This window comes from Pelodiscus sinensis, chromosome 1 (assembly GCF_052426305.1).
Source record: "Pelodiscus sinensis isolate ZL-2025 chromosome 1, ASM5242630v1, whole genome shotgun sequence".
Taxonomy (NCBI): domain Eukaryota; kingdom Metazoa; phylum Chordata; order Testudines; family Trionychidae; genus Pelodiscus; species Pelodiscus sinensis.
The window spans coordinates 360,597,990-360,620,995 of NC_143052.1; the positions used below are offsets into that span (position 1 = coordinate 360,597,990).

Below are 23,006 nucleotides of genomic sequence, written 5' to 3' on the forward strand. Positions count from 1 at the left end.
CGCCGGACGGGGCCTGGTGCCTGCCTGACGGGTGGGGGGGAGGGAGCTGCTCGGGGGGTCCTTGCCCTTTGCCCCGGCGCGGGTGGGCTGGCGCGGCCCCTCTCCAGGGTGGTGCAGGACGGTTTATTAACGAGCTAGTACAACTACCCACGGCCGGCAGACAGCCCAGCCCGGTGCTCCCTGTGGGGCCGGGCCCCTCGCCCCGGGGGCCGGCTCACGGCGTCTGTGCCCCCAGGCGCTTGGCTTTCAGGCTGCCCAGCAGGCTCTGGACGCCCTTGCGGACGGTGCAGCCCACGCGCCGGGCCACGGAGTCGGGCGGCGCCGGCAGGCAGGAGCTGGGGGCCTGGGGCCGGGCGTCCAGGCACTTCTGATAGCGCAGCTGGGGAGAGAGGGGGGTTAGCAGCCGGGCAGAGCGAGGAACCCCCCGGAGGTGGGGGCAAGGCCCCTGCAGGCCGGGGAGCGCACAGGGCAGGGCCTGGGGGAGGCCTGGGAAGGGGGCGGGGGGGGCTCACCATGCAGGCAGCCTGAACGGCCTCGCTCAGCCCCGCGGCGTTGGGCTCGCACCAGAGCATGTGGCAGCGGAAGGTCCCCGGGGCACTGGCCACGATGAAGGCGAAGGAGCGAACGTCCCGGCCCACGCCCATGAAGGAGAGGAACCGCACCCGGCACTCGCACAGCACGGCCTCCGTCTGGGGAGCAGAGTCAGACGAGGAACCCCCCCCACACACACACACTCGCACAGCACGGCCTCCGTCTGGGGAGCAGAGTCAGACGAGGAACCCCCCCCACACACACACTCGCACAGCACGGCCTCCGTCTGGGGAGCAGAGTCACACGAGGAACCCCCCCCACACACACACTCGCACAGCACGGCCTCCGTCTGGGGAGCAGAGTCACACGAGGACCCCCCCCCACACACACACACTCAGCCCCCCCCCCCACACACACGGCACGGCCTCCGTCTGGGGAGCAGAGTCAGACGAGGAACCCCCCCCCACACACACTCGCACAGCACGGCCTCCGTCTGGGGAGCAGAGTCACACGAGGAACCCCCCCCACACACACACGGCCTCCGTCTGGGGAGCAGAGTCAGACGAGGAACCCCCCCCCACACACACACACAGCCTCCGTCTGGGGAGCAGAGTCACACGAGGAACCCCCCCCCACACACACACGCGCCTCCGTCTGGGGAGCAGAGTCACACGAGGAACCCCCCCCCACACACACTCGCACAGCACGGCCTCCGTCTGGGGAGCAGAGTCACACGAGGAACCCCCCCCCACGCACACACGGCACGGCCTCCGTCTGGGGAGCAGAGTCACACGAGGAACCCCACCCCCCACACACACTCGCACAGCACGGCCTCCGTCTGGGGAGCAGAGTCACACGAGGAACCCCCCCACACACACACTCGCACAGCACGGCCTCCGTCTGGGGAGCAGAGTCACACGAGGAACCCCCCCACACACACACACGGCACGGCCTCCGTCTGGGGAGCAGAGTCACACGAGGAACCCCCCCCACACACACACGGCACGGCCTCCATCTGGGGAGCAGAGTCACACGAGGAAACCCCCCACACACACACACACGGCACGGCCTCCGTCTGGGGAGCAGAGTCACACGAGGAACCCCCCCCCACACACACACACGGCCTCCGTCTGGGGAGCAGAGTCACACGAGGAACCCCCCCACACACACACACGGCCTCCGTCTGGGGAGCAGAGTCACACGAGGAACCCCCCCCCACACACACACACAGCCTCCGTCTGGGGAGCAGAGTCACACGAGGAACCCCCCCACACACACACACACGGCACGGCCTCCGTCTGGGGAGCAGAGTCACACGAGGAAACCCCCCACACACACACATGGCACGGCCTCCGTCTGGGGAGCAGAGTCACACGAGGAACCCCCCCCCCACACACACGGCCTCCGTCTGGGGAGCAGAGTCACACGAGGAACCCCCCCACACACACACACACGGCCTCCGTCTGGGGAGCAGAGTCACACGAGGAACCCCCCCACACACACACACACAGCCTCCGTCTGGGGAGCAGAGTCACACGAGGAACCCCCCCCCCCCACACACACGGCCTCCGTCTGGGGAGCAGAGTCACACGAGGAACCCCCCCCCACACACACACACACGGCACGGCCTCCGTCTGGGGAGCAGAGTCACACGAGGAACCCCCCCCCACACACACACACACGGCACGGCCTCCGTCTGGGGAGCAGAGTCACACGAGGAACCCCCCCACACACACACACACACGGCCTCCGTCTGGGGAGCAGAGTCACACGAGGAACCCCCCCCCCCCACACACGGCCTCCGTCTGGCGAGCAGAGTCACACAAGGAACCCCCACACACACACACGGCACGGCCTCCGTCTGGGGAGCAGAGTCACACGAGGAACCCCCCCACACACACACACACGGCCTCCGTCTGGGGAGCAGAGTCACACGAGGAACCCCCCCCCACACACACACACACACGGCACGGCCTCCGTCTGGGGAGCAGAGTCACACGAGGAAACCCCCCCCCCACACACACGGCCTCCGTCTGGCGAGCAGAGTCACACAAGGAACCCCCACACACACACACGGCACGGCCTCCGTCTGGGGAGCAGAGTCACACGAGGAACCCCCCCCACACACACACACGGCACGGCCTCCGTCTGGGGAGCAGAGTCACACGAGGAAACCCCCCACACACACACACGGCCTCCGTCTGGCGAGCAGAGTCACACAAGGAACCCCCCCACACCCACACACACACACGGCACGGCCTCCGTCTGGGGAGCAGAGTCACACGAGGAACCCCCCCACACACACACACACACGGCACGGCCTCCGTCTGGGGAGCAGAGTCACACGAGGAAACCCCCCCCCCACACACACGGCCTCCGTCTGGCGGGCAGAGTCACACAAGGAACCCCCCCACACACACACACACGGCACGGCCTCCGTCTGGGGAGCAGAGCCGGGCCCAGACCCCCGGGGGACCCTGCTCGTGGCGCTAGCGGCCTTTGCTCTGCGCCGGGTTCCTGGCGACTGGCCGCGCGGCTCCGCAGGCCTTTGGGGGCGTGTGGCTCCCCCACGGCCCCATCCAGGGGGACCGACTGCGGGTGGCCCCCAGGTCACAGCCAAGAGGTGCCAAAGCTGAGCAGGCTCCTGGCCCTGGCGGGGGGAGGGGAGGGCTAGGACCAGGTGGGAGGTTACGTTTGTTGGGATGCTGGGGGGGGATGGGGCCTGGGGGGGGGGGGGTTGGGACACTGGTGGGGGGATGGGGCTTGGCAGCGGGGGTTGGGATGTTGGCGGGGGATGGGGCTGGCGGGGGGTGGGTGGATGGGGGGGGGTTGGGATGCTGGTGGGGGGATGGGGCCTCAGCAGGGGGTTGGGATGCGGGGGGTTGGAACACTGGTGGGGGATGGGGCCTGGCAGGGGGTGGTTGGGATGCTGGTGGGGGGATGGGGCCTGGCAGGGGGTGGTTGGATGCCGGGGGGGGGGTTGGGATGCTGGTGGGGGGATGGGGCCTGGCGGGGGGTGGTTGGGATGCCGGGGGTTGGGACACTGGTGGGGGGTTGGGACACTGGTGGGGGGATGGGGCCTGGCGGAGGTTGGGGGGGTTGTTGGGACGCTGGGGGGATGGGGCCTGGCGGGGGCTGGGGGTTGGGACAGGAGGTGGGGGGATGGGGCCTGGCGGGGGGGTTGGGACACTGGTGGGGGGATGGGGCCTGGCGGGGGTTGGGGGGGTTGTTGGGACGCTGGGGGGGATGGGGCCTGGTGGGGGTTGGGGGTTGTTGGGACACTGGTGGGGGGATGGGGCCTGGCGGGGGGGTTGGGACACTGGTGGGGGATGGGGCCTGGCGGGGGTTGGGGGGGTTGTTGGGACGCTGGGGGGGGAATGGGGCCTGGCGGGGGTTGGGGGGTTGGGACACTGGTGGGGGGGATGGGGCCTGGCGGGGGTTGGGGGGGTTGTTGGGACGCTGGGGGGGCGGGATGCAGGTTGGTGCCGGCGCAGGGGCCCAGACGTGCTGTACGAGGAGCCGGCCCGGCTGAGTTTGGGGAATGGCTCCGGTAGGGGTCAGCGGCGGCGCCCCTTGGGCAGGGCAGGGGAGCAGAGCAGCCCCAGGGCGAGCGGGGGGCCCACGGCTGGGGGGCGGGAACAGCATCTGGGCAGCCGGCAGGGCCCTGGCAGAGGTGGCCTCAGATGGGGCGGGGGAGTCAGGCTGGGCGTTGTGGAGTGCGGTTGCCCAGGTAACCTGCGGGTACCCCGGGGGGCGGGTGTCGTGGAGTGCGGTTGCCCAGGTAACCTGCGGGTACCCGGGGGGGGCGGGTGTTGTGGAGTGCGGTTGCCCAGGTAACCTGCGGGTACCCCAGGGGGGGCGGGTGTCGTGGAGTGCGGTTGCCCAGGTAACCTGCGGGTATCCCGGGGGGCGGGTGTCGTGGAGTGCGGTTGCCCAGGTAACCTGCGGGTATCCCGGGGGGCGGGTGTCGTGGAGGGCGGTTGCCCAGGTAACCTGCGGGTATCCCGGGGGGCGGGTGTTGTGGAGTGCGGTTGCCCAGGTAACCTGCGGGTATCCCGGGAGGGCGGGTGTTGTGGAGTGCGGTTGCCCAGGTAACCTGCGGGTACCCCGGGGGGGGGTGTCGTGGAGTGCGGTTGCCCAGGTAACCTGCGGATACCCCGGGGGGGCGGGTGTTGTGGAGTGCGGTTGCCCAGGTAACCTGCGGGTACCCCGGGGGGGGCGGGTGTCGTGGAGTGCGGTTGCCCAGGTAACCTGCGGGTATCCCGGGGGGCGGGTGTTGTGGAGTGCGGTTGCCCAGGTAACCTGCGGGTATCCCGGGGGGGCGGGTGTCGTGGAGGGCGGTTGCCCAGGTAACCTGCGGGTATCCCGGGGGGCGGGTGTTGTGGAGTGCGGTTGCCCAGGTAACCTGCGGGTATCCCGGGAGGGCGGGTGTTGTGGAGTGCGGTTGCCCAGGTAACCTGCGGGTACCCCGGGGGGGCGGGTGTTGTGGAGTGCGGTTGCCCAGGTAACCTGTGGGTATCCCGGGGGGGCGGGTGTTGTGGAGTGCGGTTGCCCAGGTAACCTGTGGGTATCCCGGGGGGGGGGGGGGGGCGGGTGTTGTGGAGTGCGGTTGCCCAGGTAACCTGCGGGTATCCCGGGGGGGGGGGTGTCGTGGAGTGCGGTTGCCCAGGTAACCTGCGGGTACCCCGGGGGGCGGGTGTGGTGGAGTGCGGTTGCCCAGGTAACCTGCGGGTACCCGGGGGGGGCAGGTGTCGTGGAGTGCGGTTGCCCAGGTAACCGGCGGGTACCCCGGGGGGGCAGTCGGGAGCCAGGCAGGCCGCGGGGGGCACATGGCGGTTAGCCCTGCGTACAGCCCCGGGCGCGGGGCCAGGCGGAGCCGGGGGGCCACGCGTGGCGCAGGAAGAGCCTCAGGCACGTGGTGGGTGGCGGCGCCCCCGTCGGGCAGGGGGACGAGGTGACAGCAGGCGCAGGTGGGGCTGCGTGGCCCCACAGCCTGACCCAGGGGTTCTTCAGCCAGGATCCTGCCACGGCGGCTCTCACCTGAGCGTGGGTGATGCTGAGCGTGGCAGGTGCCACGTGGACGTGGCTGGGGGTCCAGTGGTCCCGGCTGGTGGGCGCCAGCACCGAGTCCAGGGCTGCGTGGATCACGTCGACGCCTGGGGAGTGAGCGAGCACAGCGGGCATCAGGCAGAGCCACGTGGGGACCAGCCCACGAGCCCCCTCCCTGGGCCGGGCGCCCCTCCCTGGGCCGGGCCCCCCTCCCTGGGCCGGGCGCCCCTCCCTGGGCCGGGCGCCCCTCCCTGGGCCGGGCCCCCTCCCTGGGCCGGGCGCCCCTCCCTGGGCCGGGCCCCCCTCCCTGGGCCGGGCCCCCCTCCCTGGGCCGGGCCCCCCCTCCCTGGGCTGGTGCCCCTCCCTGGGCCGGGGCCCCTCCCTGGGCCAGGCGCCCCTCCCTGGGCCGGGCCCCCCTCCCTGGGCCGGGCTCCCCTCCCTAGGCCGGGCCCCCCTCCCTAGGCCGGGCCCCCCTCCCTGGGCCGGGCTCCCCTCCCTAGGCCGGGCCCCCCTCCCTGGGCCGGGCCCCCCCTCCCTGGGCCGGGCCCCCCTCCCTGGGCCGGGGCCCCTCCCTGGGCCGGGCCCCCCTCCCTGGGCCGGGCCCCCTCCCTAGGCCGGGCCCCCCCTCCCTAGGCCGGGCCCCCTCCCTGGGCCGGGCTCCCCTCCCTGGGCCGGGCCCCCCTCCCTGGGCCGGGCCCCTCCCCTGGGCCGGGCCCCCTCCCTGGGCCGGGGCCCCTCCCTGGGCCGGGCCCCCACTCCCTGGGCCGGGGCCCCTCCCTGGGCCGGGCCCCCTCCCTGGGCCGGGCTCCCCTCCCCGGGCCGGGCCCCCTCCCTGGGCCGGGCCCCCCTCCCTGGGCCGGGCTCCCCTCCCTGGGCCGGGCCCCCCTCCCTGGGCCGGGCCCCCTCCCTGGGCCGGGCCCCCTCCCTGGGCCGGGCCCCCCTCCCTGGGCCGGGGCCCCCTCCCTGGGCCGGGGCCCCTCCTGGGCCGGGGCCCCTCCCTGGGCCGGGGCCCCTCCCTGGCCGGGCCCCCCTCCCTGGGCCGGGCTCCCCTCCCTGGGCCGGGCCCCCCTCCCTGGGCCGGGCCCCCTCCCTGGGCCGGGCGCCCCTCCCTAGGCCGGGCCCCCCTCCCTAGGCCGGGCCCCCCTCCCTAGGCCGGGCTCCCTCCCTGGGCCGGGGCCCCCTCCCTGGGCCGGGCCCCCCTCCCTGGGCCGGGGCCCCCTCCCTGGGCCGGGCTCCCCTCCCTGGGCCGGGCCCCCCTCCCTGGGCCGGGCCCCCACTCCCTGGGTCGGGCTCTCCGGCGCTGGAGCCCAAGGACTACCCCGTGTCGGCAGGAGTGGGTGGAATCCAAGGGGGCAGAAGGCGCGGGGGGGCCGTGGGGCTGTACCCGCGGGGGGCTGAGCAGGGCGGGGGGGGCCAGAAATTGTGGTGGGGCCATACCCATGGACCAGGCAGGTGGGCAGAGCCCCAGGAGGGGCGGGGGGCGGGGGGCCGTACCCACAGGCCGGGCGACGGGCGCGCTGCCAAGGTAGGACACCTCAAACTTCTGCACCAGCTCAGTCTTGGGGGCTGGAAACTCGACTGCGGGGGGTTGACGGGGGCACCTGGAGTCCAGGCTGGTAAAGCCAAACACCCCCCGGCCTCACCCCCCGCCACTGCCCCCACCCCTCACTGCCCCGCGACCCCCGGCCTCACCCCCGCCACTGCCCCCACCCCTCTTTGCCCCGCGACCCCCCGGCCTCACCCCCGCCGCTGCCCCCACCCCTCACTGCCCCGCGACCCCCCGGCCTCACCCCTCCGCTGCCCCCACCCCTCACTGCCCCGCGACCCCCCCGGCCTCACCCCCGCCGCTGCCCCCACCCCTCACTGCCCCGCGACCCCCCCGGCCTGCCCCGCCGCTGCCCCCACCCCTCACTGCCCCGCGACCCCCCGGCCTCACCCCCGCCGCTGCCCCCACCCCTCCTGCCCCGGACCCCCCGGCCTCACCCCCGCCGCTGCCCCCACCCCTCACTGCCCCGCGACCCCCCGGCCTCACCCCCGCCGCTGCCCCCACCCCTCACTGCCCCGCGACCCCCCCGGCCTCACCCCCGCCGCTGCCCCCACCCCTCACTGCCCCGCGACCCCCCCGGCCTCATCCCCCGCCGCTGCCCCCACCCCTCACTGCCCCGCGACCCCCCGGCCTCACCCCCCGCCGCTGCCCCCACCCCTCACTGCCCCGCGACCCCCCCGGCCTCACCCCCGCCGCGCCCCACCCCTCACTGCCCCGCGACCCCCGGCCTCCCCCCGCCGCTGCCCCCACCCCTCACTGCCCCGCGACCCCCCCGGCGTCACCCCCGCCGCTGCCCCCACCCCTCACTGCCCCGCGACCCCCCCGGCCTCATCCCCCGCCGCTGCCCCCACCCCTCACTGCCCCGCGACCCCCCCCCGGCCTCACCCCCGCCGCTGCCCCCACCCCTCACTGCCCCGCGACCCCCCCGGCCTCACCCCCGCCGCTGCCCCCACCCCTCACTGCCCCGCGACCCCCTGGCCTCCCCCCTCCCTGCCCCCACCCCTCACTGCCCCGCGACCCCCCCCCCCGGCCTCACCCCCGCCGCTGCCCCAAAGCCCCACCCCTCACTGCCCCGCGACCCCCCCGGCCTCACCCCCGCCGCTGCCCCCACCCCTCACTGCCCCGCGACCCCCCCCGGCCTCACCCCGCCGCTGCCCCCACCCCTCACTGCCCCGCGACCACCCCAGGCGTCACCCCCCTCTGCTGCCCCAAAGCCCCACCCCTCACTGCCCCGCGACCACCCCCGGCGTCACCCCCTCTGCTGCCCCAAAGCCCCACCCCTCACTGCCCCGCAACCCCCCCGCCCTCACCCCCCACTGCTGCCCCAAACTCCCACCCCTCACTGCCCCGCGACCCCCCCATGCCTCATCCCCCTCCGCTGCCCCAAAGCCCCACCCCTCACTGCCCCATGACCCCCCCGGCCTCACCCCCACTGCTGCCCCAAACTCCCACCCCTCACTGCCCCGCGACCCCCCCGGCCTCACCCCCCGCCGCTGCCCCCACCCCTCACTGCCCCGCGACCCCCCGGCCTCACCCCTCCGCTGCCCCCACCCCTCACTGCCCCGCGACCCCCCCGGCCTCACCCCCGCCGCTGCCCCCACCCCTCACTGCCCCGCGACCCCCCCGGCCTCACCCCCGCCGCTGCCCCCACCCCTCACTGCCCCGCGACCCCGGCCTCACCCCCGCCCCTGCCCCCACCCTCACTGCCCCGCGACCCCCCCGGCCTCACCCCTCCGCTGCCCCCACCCCTCACTGCCCCGCGCCCCCCCGGCCTCCCCCCTCCGCTGCCCCCACCCCTCACTGCCCCGCGACCCCCCCGGCCTCACCCCCGCCGCTGCCCCCACCCCCCTCACTGCCCCGCGACCCCCCCGGCCTCACCCCCGCCGCTGCCCCCACCCCTCACTGCCCCGCGACCCCCCGGCCTCACCCCCGCCGCTGCCCCCACCCCTCACTGCCCCGCGACCCCCCCGGCCTCACCCCCGCCGCTGCCCCCACCCCTCACTGCCCCGCGACCCCCATGCCTCATCCCCTCCGCTGCCCCAAAGCCCCACCCCTCACTGCCCCGCGACCCCCCCCCCCCCCGCCTCACCCCCTCTGCTGCCCCAAAGCCCCACCCCTCACTGCCCCATGACCCCCCCGGCCTCACCCCCCACTGCTGCCCCAAACTCCCACCCCTCACTGCCCCGCGACCCCCATGCCTCATCCCCCTCCCGCTGCCCCAAATCCCCACCCCTCACTGCCCCGCAGCCCCCCCGCTTCACCCTCCTCCGCTGTCCAAACCCCCACCCCTCACTGCCCCGCGGCCCCCCCGGCCTCACCCCCTCTGCTGCCCCAAGCCCCCACCCCTGCTGCACCCCAAAGCCCCACCCTCCCGGCCTCACCCCCCTCCGCTGCCCCAAACCCCCACCCCTCACTGCCCCGCAACCCCCCCTGACCTCACCCCCCTCTGCTGCCCCAAACCCCCACTCGCTGCTCCAAAGCCCCACCCCTCACTGCCCCGCGACCCCCCCGGGCCTCACCCCCCTCCGCTGCCCCAAAGCCCCACCCCTCACTGTCCCGCGGCTCCCCGGCCTCACCCCCATTGCTGCCCCAAGCCCCCACCCCTCACTGCCCCAAAACCCCACCCCTCACTGCCCCGCAACCCCCCTGGCCTCACCCCCTCTGCTGCCCCAAACCCCCACCCCTCGCTGCCCCAAAGGCCCACCCCTCACTGCCCCGCGACCCCCCCCGCCCTCACCCCTCCGCTGCCCCAAAGCCCCACCCCTCACTGTCCCGCGGCTCCCCGGCCTCACCCCCTCCCGCTGCCCCACCAGCCCCCACTCCTCACTGCCCCGCCAGCCCCCTGACCTCACCCCCTCTGCTGCCCCAGCCCCCACCCCTCACTGCCCCAAAGCCCCACCTCTCCTGCCCCGTGACCCCCCCCCCGCCTCACCCTCCTCCGCTGCCCCAAATCCCCACCCCTCACTGCCCGAAAGCCCCACCCCTCACTGCCCCGCAACCCCCTGGCCTCACCCTCCTCTGCCCCGCCCCAAACCCCACCCCTCGTTCCCCAAAGCCCCACCCCTCACTGCCCCGCGACCCACCGCCCTGCCCCCTCCGCTGCCCCAAAGCCCCACCCCTCACTGTCCCGTGGCTCCCCCGGCCCTCACCCCCTCTGCTGCCCCAAACCCCCACCCCTCGCTGCCTCAAAGCCCCACCCCTCACTGGCCCAAAACCCCACCCCTCACTGCCCCCAGCCCCCCTGGCCTCACCCTCCTCTGCTGCCCCCAAGCCCCCACCCCTCGTTCCCCAAAGCCCCACCCCTCACTGCCCCGCGACCCACCCCGCCCCTCACCCCCTCCGCTGCCCCAAAGCCCCACCCCTCACTGTCCCGTGGCTCCCCCGGCCTCACCCCCTCTGCTGCCCCAAACCCCCACCCCTCGCTGCCTCAAAGCCCCACCCCTCACTGCCCCAAAACCCCACCCCTCACTGCCCCGCAACCCCCCCCTGGCCTCACCCCCTCTGCTGCCCCAAAGCCCCACCCCTCACTACTCCGCGACCCCCCGGCCTCACCCCCCTCTGCTGCCCCAAGGCCCCACCCCTCCTGCCCCGTGACCCCCCCGGCCTCACCCCCTCCGCTGCCCCAAACCCCCACCCCTCCCGCTGCCCCAAGCCCCACCCCTCCCTCCCCGCGACCCCCCTGCCCTCACCCCCTCCGCTGCCCCAAAGCCCCACCCCTCGCTGCCTCAAACCCCCACCCCTCACTGCCCCGCGACCCCCCCCGGCCTCACCCCCCTCCGCTGCCCCAAAGCCCCACCCCTCACTACCCCGCGACCCCCCTGCCCTCACCCCCCTCCGCTGCCCCAAAGCCCCACCCCTCGCTGCCTCAAACCCCCACCCCTCACTGCCCCGCGACCCCCCCCCCCGGCCTCCCCCCTCCGCTGCCCCAAAGCCCCACCCCTCACTACCCCGCGACCCCCCCGCCCTCACCCCCCTCCGCTGCCCCAAAGCCCCACCCCTCGCTGCCTCAAACCCCACCCCTCACTGCCCTGCGACCCCCCCGGCCCTCCACCCCCTCCGCTGCCCCAAACCCCCACCCCTCACCACCCATGACCCCCCCCGGCAGCCCCGCCCACCGCTGCCCTCGCCCTCCGGCCCTACCTTGGAAGGGGATCTCCACCATCTTGCCGTGCTCCGTCGCTGGGCTGCTGGCCAGGGCCCGGGTGCTCCGTCGCTGCGCCAGAACCTAGGGACCCCGGCCGCACACCGTGGGGTGAGCCCCTATGGCCCCTCCCCAGGCGCTGCCCCCCACCCGGACGGGCAGGGCCCCCGAGGCTGGCGGGCGCTGGGATCTGTCCTCAAAAGACTCCAGTTCAGCCTGCACTGGCCACTGTGGGGGCTCGGTTGCGCAGGGCGGCCAGGGGTGGGGACAGACCACGTGTGGGGGTGCCAGGGACTGGGGTCGGCAGAGAGTGGTGCTGGGTCGGGTTGGGGGGTCTCTCCGTGGGTCACTGGGCCTGCATGCGGGTCTGGGTCGGGGGTCTCACCTGGGCGCGCGGGGCCTGGGGCGGGTCGGGGGTCTCACCTGGGCGCGCGGGGCCTGGGGGCGGGTCGGGGGTCTCACCCGGGCGCACGGGGCCTGGGGGCGGGTCGGGGGTCTCACCCGGGCGCACGGGGCCTGGGGCGGGTCGGGGGTCTCACCTGGGCGCACGGGGCCTGGGGCGGGTGGGGGGTCTCACCTGGGCGCACGGGGCCTGTGGGCGGGTCGGGGGTCTCACCCGGGCGCACGGGGCCTGTGGGCGGGTCGGGGGTCTCACCTGGGCGCACGGGGCCTGGGGCGGGTCGGGGGTCTCACCCGGGCGCACGGGGCCTGGGGCGGGTCGGGGGTCTCACCCGGGCGCACGGGGCCTGCGGGCGGGTCGGGGGTCTCACCCGGGCGCCCGGGGCCGCGGGCGGGTCGGGGGTCTCACCCGGGCGCACGGGGCCTGGGGGCGGGTCGGGGGTCTCACCTGGGCGCGCGGGGCCTGCGGGGCGGGCCGGGGGTCTCACCTGGGCGCACGGGGCCTGGGGCGGGTCGGGGGTCTCACCTGGGCGCACGGGGCCTGGGGCGGGTCGGGGGTCTCACCCGGGCGCACGGGGCCTGGGGCGGGTCGGGGGTCTCACCCGGGTGCACGGGGCCTGGGGTGGGGGTCTCACCTGGGCGCACGGGGCCTGGGGCGGGTCGGGGGTCTCACCCGGGTGCACGGGGCCTGGGGCGGGTCGGGGGTCTCACCTGGGTGCACGGGGCCTGGGGCGGGGTGGGGGTCTCACCTGGGCGCACGGGGCCTGGGGGCGGGTCGGGGGTCTCACCTGGGCGCACGGGGCCTGGGGCGGGTCGGGGGTCTCACCTGGGGGCACGGGGCCTGGGGCGGGTCGGGGGTCTCACCCGGGGCACGGGGCCTGGGGCGGGTCGGGGGTCTCACCCGGGGGCACGGGGCCTGGGGCGGGTCGGGGGTCTCACCCGGGGGCACGGGGCCTGGGGCGGGTCGGGGGTCTCACCCGGGCGCACGGGGCCTGGGGCGGGTCGGGGGTCTCACCCGGGCGCACGGGGCCTGGGGCGGGTCGGGGGTCTCACCTGGGCGCACGGGGCCTGGGGCGGGGTGGGGGTCTCACCTGGGCGCACGGGGCCTGGGGCGGGTCGGGGGTCTCACCTGGGCGCACGGGGCCTGGGGCGGGGCGGGGGTCTCACCTGGGCGCACGGGGCCTGGGGCGGGGCGGGGGTCTCACCTGGGCGCACGGGGCCTGGGGCGGGGCGGGGGTCTCACCTGGGCGCACGGGGCCTGGGGCGGGCGGGGGTCTCACCTGGGCGCACGGGGCCTGCGGGCGGGGCGGGGGTCTCACCTGGGCGCACGGGGCCGCGGGCGGGGCGGGGGTCTCACCCGGGCGCACGGGGCCTGGGGCGGGGTGGGGGTCTCACCCGGGCGCACGGGGTCTGGGGCGGGTCGGGGGTCTCACCTGGGCGCACGGGGCCTGGGGCGGGTCGGGGGTCTCACCCGGGCGCACGGGGCCTGGGGCGGGTCGGGGGTCTCACCCGGGTGCACGGGGCCTGGGGTGGGGGTCTCACCTGGGCGCACGGGGCCTGGGGCGGGTCGGGGGTCTCACCCGGGTGCACGGGGCCTGGGGCGGGTCGGGGGTCTCACCTGGGCGCACGGGGCCTGGGGCGGGGTGGGGGTCTCACCTGGGCGCACGGGGCCTGGGGCGGGTGGGGGGTCTCACCTGGGCGCCCGGGGCCTGGGGCGGGTCGGGGGTCTCACCTGGACGCACGGGGCCTGGGGCGGGTCGGGGGTCTCACCCGGGGGCACGGGGCCTGGGGCGGGTCGGGGGTCTCACCCGGGGGCACGGGGCCTGGGGCGGGTCGGGGGTCTCACCCGGGCGCACGGGGCCTGGGGCGGGTCGGGGTCTCACCCGGGCGCACGGGGCCTGGGGCGGGTCGGGGGTCTCACCCGGGCGCACGGGGCCTGGGGCGGGTCGGGGGTCTCACCCGGGCGCACGGGGCCTGGGGCGGGTCGGGGGTCTCACCCGGGCGCACGGGGCCTGGGGCGGGTCGGGGGTCTCACCTGGGCGCACGGGGCCTGGGGCGGGTCGGGGGTCTCACCTGGGCGCACGGGGCCTGGGGCGGGTCGGGGGTCTCAGCTGGGCGCACGGGGCCTGGGGGGGGGCGGGGGTCTCACCTGGGCGCACGGGGCCTGGGGCGGGGCGGGGGTCTCACCTGGGCGCACGGGGCCTGGGGCGGGGCGGGGGTCTCACCTGGGCGCGCGGGGCCTGGGGCGGGGCGGGGGTCTCACCTGGGCGCACGGGGCCTGGGGCGGGGCGGGGGTCTCACCTGGGCGCACGGGGCCTGGGCCGGGGCGGGGGTCTCACCTGGGCGCACGGGGCCTGGGGCGGGGTGGGGGTCTCACCTGGGCGCACGGGGCCTGGGGCGGGTCGGGGGTCTCACCTGGGCGCACGGGGCCTGGGGCCGGTGGGGGTCTCACCTGGGCGCACGGGGCCTGGGGCGGGGTGGGGGTCTCACCTGGGCGCACGGGGCCTGGGACGGGTCGGGGGTCTCACCTGGGCGCACGGGGCCTGGGGCGGGTGGGGGGTCTCACCCGGGCGCACGGGGCCTGGGGCGGGTCGGGGGTCTCACCTGGGCACACAGGGCCTGGGACGGGTCGGGGGTCTCACCTGGGCGCACGGGGCCTGGGGCGGGTCGGGGGTCTCACCTGGGCACACAGGGCCTGGGGCGGGGCGGGGGTCTCACCTGGGCGCACGGGGCCTGGGGCGGGTCGGGAGTCTCACCTGGGCGCACGGGGCCTGGGGCGGGGTGGGGGTCTCACCTGGGCGCAGGGGCCTGGGTCGGGGGTCTCACCTGGGCGCACGGGGCCTGGGGCGGGGCGGGGGTCTCACCTGGGCGCACGGGGCCTGGGGCGGGTCGGGGGTCTCACCTGGGCGCACGGGGCCTGGGGCGGGTCGGGGGTCTCACCTGGGCGCACGGGGCCTGGGGCGGGGTGGGGGTCTCACCTGGGCTGGGGGCGTGGGGCGGGGTGGGGGTCTCACCTGGGCGCACGGGGCCTGGGGCGGGGCGGGGGTCTCACCTGGGCGCACGGGGCCTGGGGTGGGGGTCTCACCCGGGCGCACGGGGCCTGGGGCGGGGTGGGGGTCTCACCCGGGCGCACGGGGCCTGGGGCGGGGTGGGGGTCTCACCTGGGCTGCAGGGGCCTGGGGCGGGGCGGGGGTCTCACCTGGGCGCACGGGGCCTGGGGCGGGGCGGGGGTCTCACCTGGGCGCACGGGGCCTGGGGTGGGGGTCTCACCCGGGCGCACGGGGCCTGGGGAGGGGTGGGGGTCTCACCTGGGCGCACAGGGCCTGGGGCGGGTCGGGGGTCTCACCTGGGCGCACAGGGCCTGGGGCGGGTCGGGGGTCTCACCTGGGCTCAGGGGCCTGGGGCGGGGTGGGGGTCTCACCTGGGCGCACGGGGCCTGGGGCGGGTCGGGGGTCTCACCTGGGCGCACGGGGCCTGGGGCGGGGTGGGGGTCTCACCTGGGCGCACAGGGCCTGGGGCGGGGTGGGGGTCTCACCTGGGCGCACAGGGCCTGGGGCGGGGTGGGGGTCTCACCTGGGCGCACAGGGCCTGGGGCGGGGTGGGGGTCTCACCTGGGCGCACAGGGCCTGGGGCGGGGTGGGGGTCTCACCTGGGCGCACGGGGCCTGGGGCGGGGTGGGGGGCTCACCTGGGCGCACGGGGCCTGGGGCGGGGTGGGGGTCTCACCCGGGCGCACGGGGCCTGGGGCGGGTCGGGGGTCTCACCTGGGCGCACAGGGCCTGGGGCGGGGTGGGGGTCTCACCTGGGCGCACGGGGCCTGGGGCGGGGTGGGGGTCTCACCTGGGCGCACGGGGCCTGGGGCGGGGTGGGGGTCTCACCTGGGCGCACAGGGCCTGCAGGCAGGTGGCGATGCCCGTGGCCGGTGTCTCGCAACGGAAGACGTGGCATTTCAGCTTCTGCGTCAGCGGGTCCCGGGCCACGTAGGCAAAGTCCCTGTGGGGAGAGGCGAGGCTCAGAGCTCCCAGCCTGGGGGGCGTCCTGCCCCCTTCCTGAGCCTGGGGGGCTGGTACCCCCCGCAGAGCCGAGCCCTGCAGCATCCTCCCCTGCACCTGGCCAGGGGCCTGGGCCGTTGGCAGCTGGGGCCCGGCCCCCGCAGATCGACTGGCTGCAGCGCCTGAGGGCAGCGCCAGGGGGCGACAAAGCCCAACAGGTCCCAGGTGCAATGCCGTGGGGCGGCCACCCCCTCTGGGCCACCACTGACCCCTACTGGCCGGTAGCTGTAGCCCTGCCAGCAGGGCGGCTGCCATGAGTCAGGCAGGCAAAGCGCCAGGCTGAGGGCGGGCAGGGGAGCTGCTGGGGGAAACATGGAGGAAGCTGAGGGGCGGGGGTGATGGGCCCCTAACCCGGGGGTCTGGGGCATCCGGGCCCTGAGTCCCGTAACCTCCCGTCTGTGCCGGGCTGTGTCCGGGAGGAGAGAGAGCCGGCGGACTCTCTTCTTGCTGCAGATCGGGGGACCCGCCGAGCCGCCACACCTGGCCCTGGGGTGTCGGACCGTGGGCGGGCGGGGCCATGGCACTTGGGGTGACAGGCGGGCAGCTGTGACGTAGGGGGACTGTGCTGCTGCCCTGTGGCGGGGGATTCCGACTGTCCTGTGCTCTTCTGTCTGGGGGTGACAGGCAGGCGGGGGGCAGGCAGGGCGGGGTGGGGGCAGGGAGACGGCAGACGGGGGGCAGGGAGACGGGGCGAGGGGCAGGCAGACGGCAGACGGGGGCAGGGAGACGGGGCGGGGGGCAGACAGACGGCAGACGGGGGCAGGGAGATGGGGCGGGGGGCAGGCAGACGGCAGACGGGGGGCAGGGAGATGGGGCGGGGGGCAGGGAGACGGCAGACGGGGGGCAGGGAGACGGGGCGGGGGGCAGGCAGACGGCAGACGGGGGCAGGGAGATGGGGCGGGGGGCAGGCAGACGGCAGACGGGGGGCAGGGAGACGGCAGACGGGGGCAGGGAGACGGGGCGGTGGGCAGGCAGACGGCAGACAGGGGCAGGGAGACGGGGCGAGGGGCAGGCAGACGGCAGACGGGGGCAGGGAGACGGGGCGAGGGGCAGGCAGACGGCAGACGGGGGGCAGGGAGATGGGGCGGGGCAGAGAGACGGCAGCGGGGGCAGGGAGACGGGGCGAGGGGCAGGCAGACGGCAGACGGGGGCAGGGAGACAGGGCGAGGGGCAGGCAGACGGCAGATGGGGGCAGGGAGACGGGGTGGGGGGCAGGCAGACGGCAGACGGGGGGCAGGGAGACGGCAGACGGGGGGCAGGGGGAGACGGGGCGAGGGGCAGGCAGACGGCAGGCGGGGGCAGGGAGACGGGGCGAGGGGCAGGCAGACGGCAGATGGGGGCAGGGAGACGGGGCGGGGGGCAGGCAGACGGCAGACGGGGGGCAGGGAGATGGGGCGGGGGGCAGGCAGACGGCAGACGGGGGCAGGGAGACGGGGCGGGGGGCAGGCAGACGGCAGACGGGGGGCAGGGAGATGGGGCGGGGGGCAGGCAGACGGCAGACGGGGGGCAGGCAGACGGGGCGGGGGGCAGGCAGACAGGGCGGGGGGCAGGCAGACGGCAGGCGGGGGCAGGGAGACGGGGCGGGGGGCAGGCAGACGGCAGACGGGGGGCAGGGAGATGGGGCGGGGGGCAGGCAGACGGCAGACGGGGGCAGCAGACGGGGCGGGGGGGCAGGCAGACAGGGCGGGGGGCAGGCAGACGGCAGGCGGGGGGCAGGCAGACGGCAGGCGGGGGCAGGGAGACGGGGCGGGGGGCAGGCAGACGGCAGACGGGGCAGGGAGATGGGGGCGGGGGGCGGGCGGACGGGGGCGAGGGGCAGGCCGGCAGATGGGGGGCAGGGAGGCAGGGCAGGAGGGTGGCGCGGGGGCGGGGGCAGGGGGGCGGGGGGCGGTGCGGGGGCAGGGAGACGGGGCAGGGGGCGGCGTGGGGGCAGGGGGGGCAGGGGGGCGGCGGGGGGCCAGGGGGGCGCGGGGGCAGGAGACGGGGCAGGGGGGCGGGGAGGGGGCGGCACGGGGGCAGGGGGGCAGGGGGGTAGGGGGGGCGGGGCGCGGGGGCAGGAGGGCGGCGCGGGGGCAGGGGGCAGGGGGTACGGGGGGCAGGGCGCGGGGGCGGGGGCGGCGCGGGGGCAGGGAGACGGGGCGGGGGCGGGGCAGGAGGGCGGCGCGGGGGCAGGGGGGGACGGGGGGGCAGGGCGCGGGGGCAGGGGGCAGGGGGGACGGGGGGCGGGGCGCGGGGGCAGGGGCGGCGCGGGGGCAGGGGGGCAGGGGGGGACGGGGGGGCAGGGCGCGGGGGCAGTGCCCTATCGCTCTCTCTTCCCCGGGGCGGCCCCTCCCCGGCTGTGCCCGCCGCCCCCGCGTTCTGCGCTGGGCCCGCCCCTACCTGCCGTCGTCCCGGCCGACCCCCCACACGCGGATGCCGGCCACGGGCTGCGCGTGCAGCAGCCTCCCCCTCCGCCGCATCCGCCAGCTGCAGCGTCTGGTGCTCCAGGAGCAGCCGCAGGGCGGCCCTGGGGGAGAGCAGGGTCAGTGGGGCGGGGGGGGGGGCTGCCCGGGGCCCCAGGGACCCTCTTTCCAGCATTTAATCATCCGGGGGCCCAGGGGCCCAGCCCCAGCTCCCTCCCCAGCCCCGGCTGCCCCGGCTCACCTCCCCCGACGCCCCTGGGGGGCAGCCCCACTGCCGGCCAGCTGGCGGATGCAGGTGTTCACGGCCGCACTGCTCTTGTCTGGCGCCAGGTCCCCCTCGCTCAGCGCCAGCCAGCCCAGCGACCGCACGGCGAAGCTCTGGGGAGAGCGCAGAACGTGGGCCCCCGCCCGGCCCGGCCCCCCTGCCTGGCCCCCCAGCCCGGCCCCCGCCCGGCCCCCCGCCTGTCCCCCGCCCGGCCCGGCCCCCCTGCCTGGCCCCCCAGCCCGGCCCCCCGCCTGGCCCCCCTGCCCTGGCCCCCCTGCCCTACCCGGCCCTGCACCTGGCCCCCCAGCCCAGCCCGGCCCGGCCCCCCCGCCTGGCCCCCCGGCCCGGCCCGGCCCCCTGCCTGGCCCCCCAGCCCGGCCCCCCGCCCAGCCCCCGCCTGGTCCCCCAGCCCGGCCCGGCCCCGCCTGGCCCCCCAGCCCGACCCGGCCCCCCGCCTGGCCCCCCAGCCCGGCCCGGCCCCCCCACCTGGCTCCCCAGCCCGACCCGGCCCCCCCGCCTGGCCCCCCAGCCCGGCCCGGCCCCCCCGCCTGGCTCCCCAGCCCGGCCCGCCCCCCCGCCTGGCCCCCCTGCCCTACCCGGCCCTGCCCCTGGCCCCCCAGCCCAGCCCAGGCCCGGCCCCCCGCCCTGGCCCCCAGCCCGGCCCGGCCCCCGCCTGGCCCCCCAGCCCGGCCCGGCCCCCCCACCTGGCTCCCCAGCCCGGCCCGGCCCCCCGCCTGGCCCCCTCCCAGCCCCGCCTGGCCCCCCAGCCCTGCCTGGCCCCCACCTGGCCCCCCAGCCCGGCCCAGGCCCCCTGCCCGGCCCCCCGCCTGGCCCCCCCTCCCAGCCCCCCGCCCGGCCCCCCGCCCGCCCCCCGCCCCGGCCCCCTCCCGGCCCCCCGCCCGGCCCCCGCCCTGGCCCCCCAGCCCCACCCGGCCCTGCACCTGGCCCCCCAGCCCAGCCCGGCTCGGCCCCCCGCTTGGCCCCCCAGCCCGGCCCGGCTCCGCCCGGCCCCCAGCCCGGCCTGGCCCCCCACCAAGCCCCCGAGTCCTACCCGGCCCTGCACCTGGCCCCCCAGCCCGGCCTGGCCCCCCCCTGGCCCCCAGCCCGCCTGGCCCCCCACCTGGCCCCCCAGCCCGGCCCAGCCCCTTGCCTGGCATGGCCCTCCTGCCCAGATCCTCATCTGGCCCCCCAGCCCAGCCCCCCGCCCCGGCCCCCAGCCCGGCTCGGCCCCCCACCCGGCCCCCCAGTCCTCACCTGTCCCTGCACCTGGCCCCCCAGCCCGGCCCGGCCGCCCGCCTGGACCCCCAGCCCGGCCCGGCCCCCCGCCTCGCCCCCCAGCCCGACCTGGCCCCCCCGCCTGGCCCCCCAGCCCGGCCCGGCCCCCCTGCCTGGCCCCCCAGCCCGGCCCCCCGCCTGGTCCCCAGCCCGGCCCGGCCCCCCGCCTGGCCCCCGGCCCGGCCCGGCCCCCCGCCCTGGCCCCCAGCCCGGCCCGGCCCCCGCCTGGCCCCCCTGCCCTACCCGGCCCTGCACCTGGCCCCCCAGCCCAGCCCGGCCCGGCCCCCGCCTGGCCCCCCAGCCCGGCCCGGCCCCCCGGCCCGGCCTGGCCCCCCACCCCGGCCCCCGAGTCCTACCCAGCCCTGCACCTGGCCCCCCAGCCCGGCCCGGCCCCCAGCCCGGCCCGGCCACCTGCCTGGCATGGCCCTCCTGCCCAGATCCTCATCTGGCCCCCCAGCCCGGCCCCCGCCCAGCCCCCCAGCCCGGCCCCCCAGTCCTACCCGGCCCTGCACCTGGCCCCCCAGCCCGGCCCGGCCCCCGCCCGGCCCCCCAGCCCTGCCCGGCCCCCGCCCTGCCCGGCCCCCCCCTGCCCTGCCCGGCCCCCTGCCTGGCATGGCCCTCCTGCCCAGATCCTCATCTGGCCCCCCAGCCCAACCTGGCCCCTCTCCTGGCCCCCCATCCCAGGCCCCCACCTGGTCCAGCCCCCACAAGCGCCCCACATCCTGGCAGAGCCCCACCCTCCCCTGGGCACCGATGTCGGGATCCCAGCAACCTGCAGCTCCAGCCGCCATGACGACCGTATCCCGGCAACCGTATCCCGGCAACCGTACCTGGGAGCCCGGGGGGGGGGCCACGGGCGGCGTCTGCTCCTCTGGCTTGGGTGCCCTGGGGAACATGAGGGGCTGGTGAGCCCTGCCCCCCCGCCCCCCCGCCCCCCAGGTCCCTGCCCCTGCCCTGCCCCCCACCGGCCCCCCCCCACCCCCCTGGCCCCCCCGGTCCCTGCCCCTGCCCTGCCCCCCCCGGCCCCTTGCGCCCGCCCTGCCCCCCCGGCCCTCCCTGCCCCCGCCCGGCCCCCTCTGCGCCCCCCAACCCCCCCCGGCCCCTGCCCCTGCCCTGCCCCCTGGCCCCTGGCGCCCGCCCTGCCCCCCTGACCCTCGGCCCTTCCCTGGCCCCCACCCTGCCCCCCCCGGCGCCCATCCTGCCCCCCTGACCCTCGGCCCTTCCCTGGCCCCCGCCCTGCCTCACGGCGCCGGCCGGCCCCTGCCCCCATCTGGCTCCTGGCCCCTGGGTGGCCCTGGGCTTTGCTCTGCCCCCCGGTGGTCCTGCCTCAGGGCTGCCGTCCCCCAAGGGGGCTGCAGAAGAGGCCCCACAGGGATGCCACAGGCTGGCTCCTGGCTCCCAGCTCCCCTGGCCCGGCTCCCCGCAGCCCCCTGCTCACCTGAGGCTCAGTGGTGCCAGCTGCAGGCCTGGCTGCTCCGCGTCCGGCTGCCCAAACGCCGGGGACCCCCGCTCCGCCGGGCCATCCTGGGACAGGGAGTCACAGCTCGTCAGGCTGCCCGGCGTCCCACCAGGAAACTTCCCCCGGTTCCCCGCCTGGGCCCTGGAGTGACGCTCTGCTCCCTCTGCACTGGGCCGTGAGCACTACCGTCCTGACGCAAGCCCGGTGCGTGCCTCAGTTTCCCTGCTCCTGTCCCTGGCTAGGGCGGGACTTTCGGTGACAGCCCCCCCCCACGTGCACGCTGGCCGAGGCCCTTTGCAGCTGGAGTCCAGGAGGCCCCTTGTGCCTGGGAAGTCGGAGAAAGGCCGGAGGAGGGGCCTGGCTGGGCGGGGGACGGGGGGGAGACCAGAGTTTTACAATGTTCTATGTAACGTGCTTAATGGGGGGTGAGAGTAAATGTTAAACAGCCTTAACTCTGCCCCTCGCTGGTGAGCGGGAGGGAGACTCCTAGGCCCGGCCGTCTGCCTGTCTGTATCCGATTGTGACGGCGCGTCGGGGCCCCCGACCCTGCACCCCCGAGCAGCCAGAACAGACCCCCCGGCCCACAGGGCAGACAGGGGCTATTGAGTGCCCAGAACAGCCCCGCACAGACGTGGGGCGCTCACAGGATTCAGACCCCTTGGCTGAGGCCCATCACCCCCAGCAACCTCAGTCTGTGTCCCTCACGGCCCCAGCCCAGACTGCCCCCCTCAACACTCACTTCCCCAGTCCCCTGGCTGCCCCACTCGTCTGACCGGTGGGTCTTCGTCTAGGTGACCTAGGCAGCCCCGCTGGGCCGCGCTCACAGGCAGGGGCCAGTGGGGGTCTCCCGCGCCCAGCCAGGGTGTGACACCGCACCGCAGGGTGTGGGCGCGTCGGTGGGGGTCACACCTCCCGGCGCAGGGCACCCCAGGGCAGGGCAGACACCCCCCCGCGCCCAGCCAGGGTGTGACACCGCACCGCAGGGTGTGGGCGCGTTGGTGGGGGTCACACCTCCCGGCACAGGGCACCCTGGGGCAGGGCAGACACCCCCCGCGCCCAGCCAGGGTGTGACACCGCACCGCAGGGTGTGGGCGCGTCGGTGGGGGTCACACCTCCCGGCGCAGGGCACCCCAGGGCAGGGCAGACACCCCCCCGCGCCCAGCCAGGGTGTGACACCGCACCGCAGGGTGTGGGCGCGTCGGTGGGGGTCACACCTCCCGGCGCAGGGCACCCCGGGGCAGGGCAGACACCCCCCCCCGTGCCCAGCCAGGGTCTGACACCGCACCGCAGCGTGTGGGCGCGTCGGTGGGGGTCACACCTCCCGGCGCAGGGCACCCCGGGGCAGGGCAGACACCCCCCCCCGTGCCCAGCCAGGGTGTGACACCGCACCGCAGCGTGTGGGCGCGTCGGTGGGGGTCACACCTCCCAGCGCAGGGCAGACACCCCCCCGCGCCCAGCCAGGGTCTGACACCGCACCGCAGGGTGTGGGCGCGTCGGTGGGGGTCACACCTCCCAGCGCAGGGCAGACACCCCCCGCCCCACACCCGTGCCAAGGCAGAACAGAGACCAGCAGCAGACGGGCACGGTCACGCAGCTCCCAGGAGCCATTGCCACAGGGACTGGTTGTGCAGAAAATGCACTGAAAGTGTGAGCCCCCCCCCCCGTGTGGAGTGGGGGTGGGGTTCCTGGGGGGAACGTGAGGGGCTGGAGGGAGAACAACTTGCAGCCCAGCAGTTCAGAGTCCAGAGGGGCAAGAGGGGAGGGGCCGGGCACCTCAGAGGGCCGGGGGACGTGGCCGGCCTGGGGGCGCCGAGCCAGCGCCCTTACGAACAGGGCAGCCGGCCCAGCCCGGGGCAGGAGGCCCCGCCAGGCGCTGGCCGAGGACAGA

At 77.4% G+C, this 23,006-nt stretch overlaps 1 protein-coding gene across 1 annotated transcript in view; it reads right to left on the reverse strand.

Annotated features, from left to right (window-relative positions):
- Window positions 1-104: 104 nt before the first annotated feature.
- The window catches only part of APBB1 (amyloid beta precursor protein binding family B member 1), a 100,762-nt gene continuing 77,860 nt past the window's right edge, over window positions 105-23,006 (reverse strand). Inside the window, 11 exon segments of the mRNA XM_089775846.1 lie at window positions 105-379; window positions 513-689; window positions 5,572-5,687; window positions 7,075-7,158; window positions 11,267-11,351; window positions 15,544-15,658; window positions 18,097-18,164; window positions 18,166-18,223; window positions 18,361-18,497; window positions 20,490-20,544; window positions 21,098-21,183. Coding sequence (XP_089631972.1) covers window positions 215-379; window positions 513-689; window positions 5,572-5,687; window positions 7,075-7,158; window positions 11,267-11,351; window positions 15,544-15,658; window positions 18,097-18,164; window positions 18,166-18,223; window positions 18,361-18,497; window positions 20,490-20,544; window positions 21,098-21,183 — 1,146 coding nt within the window. The 3' untranslated portion in view covers window positions 105-214.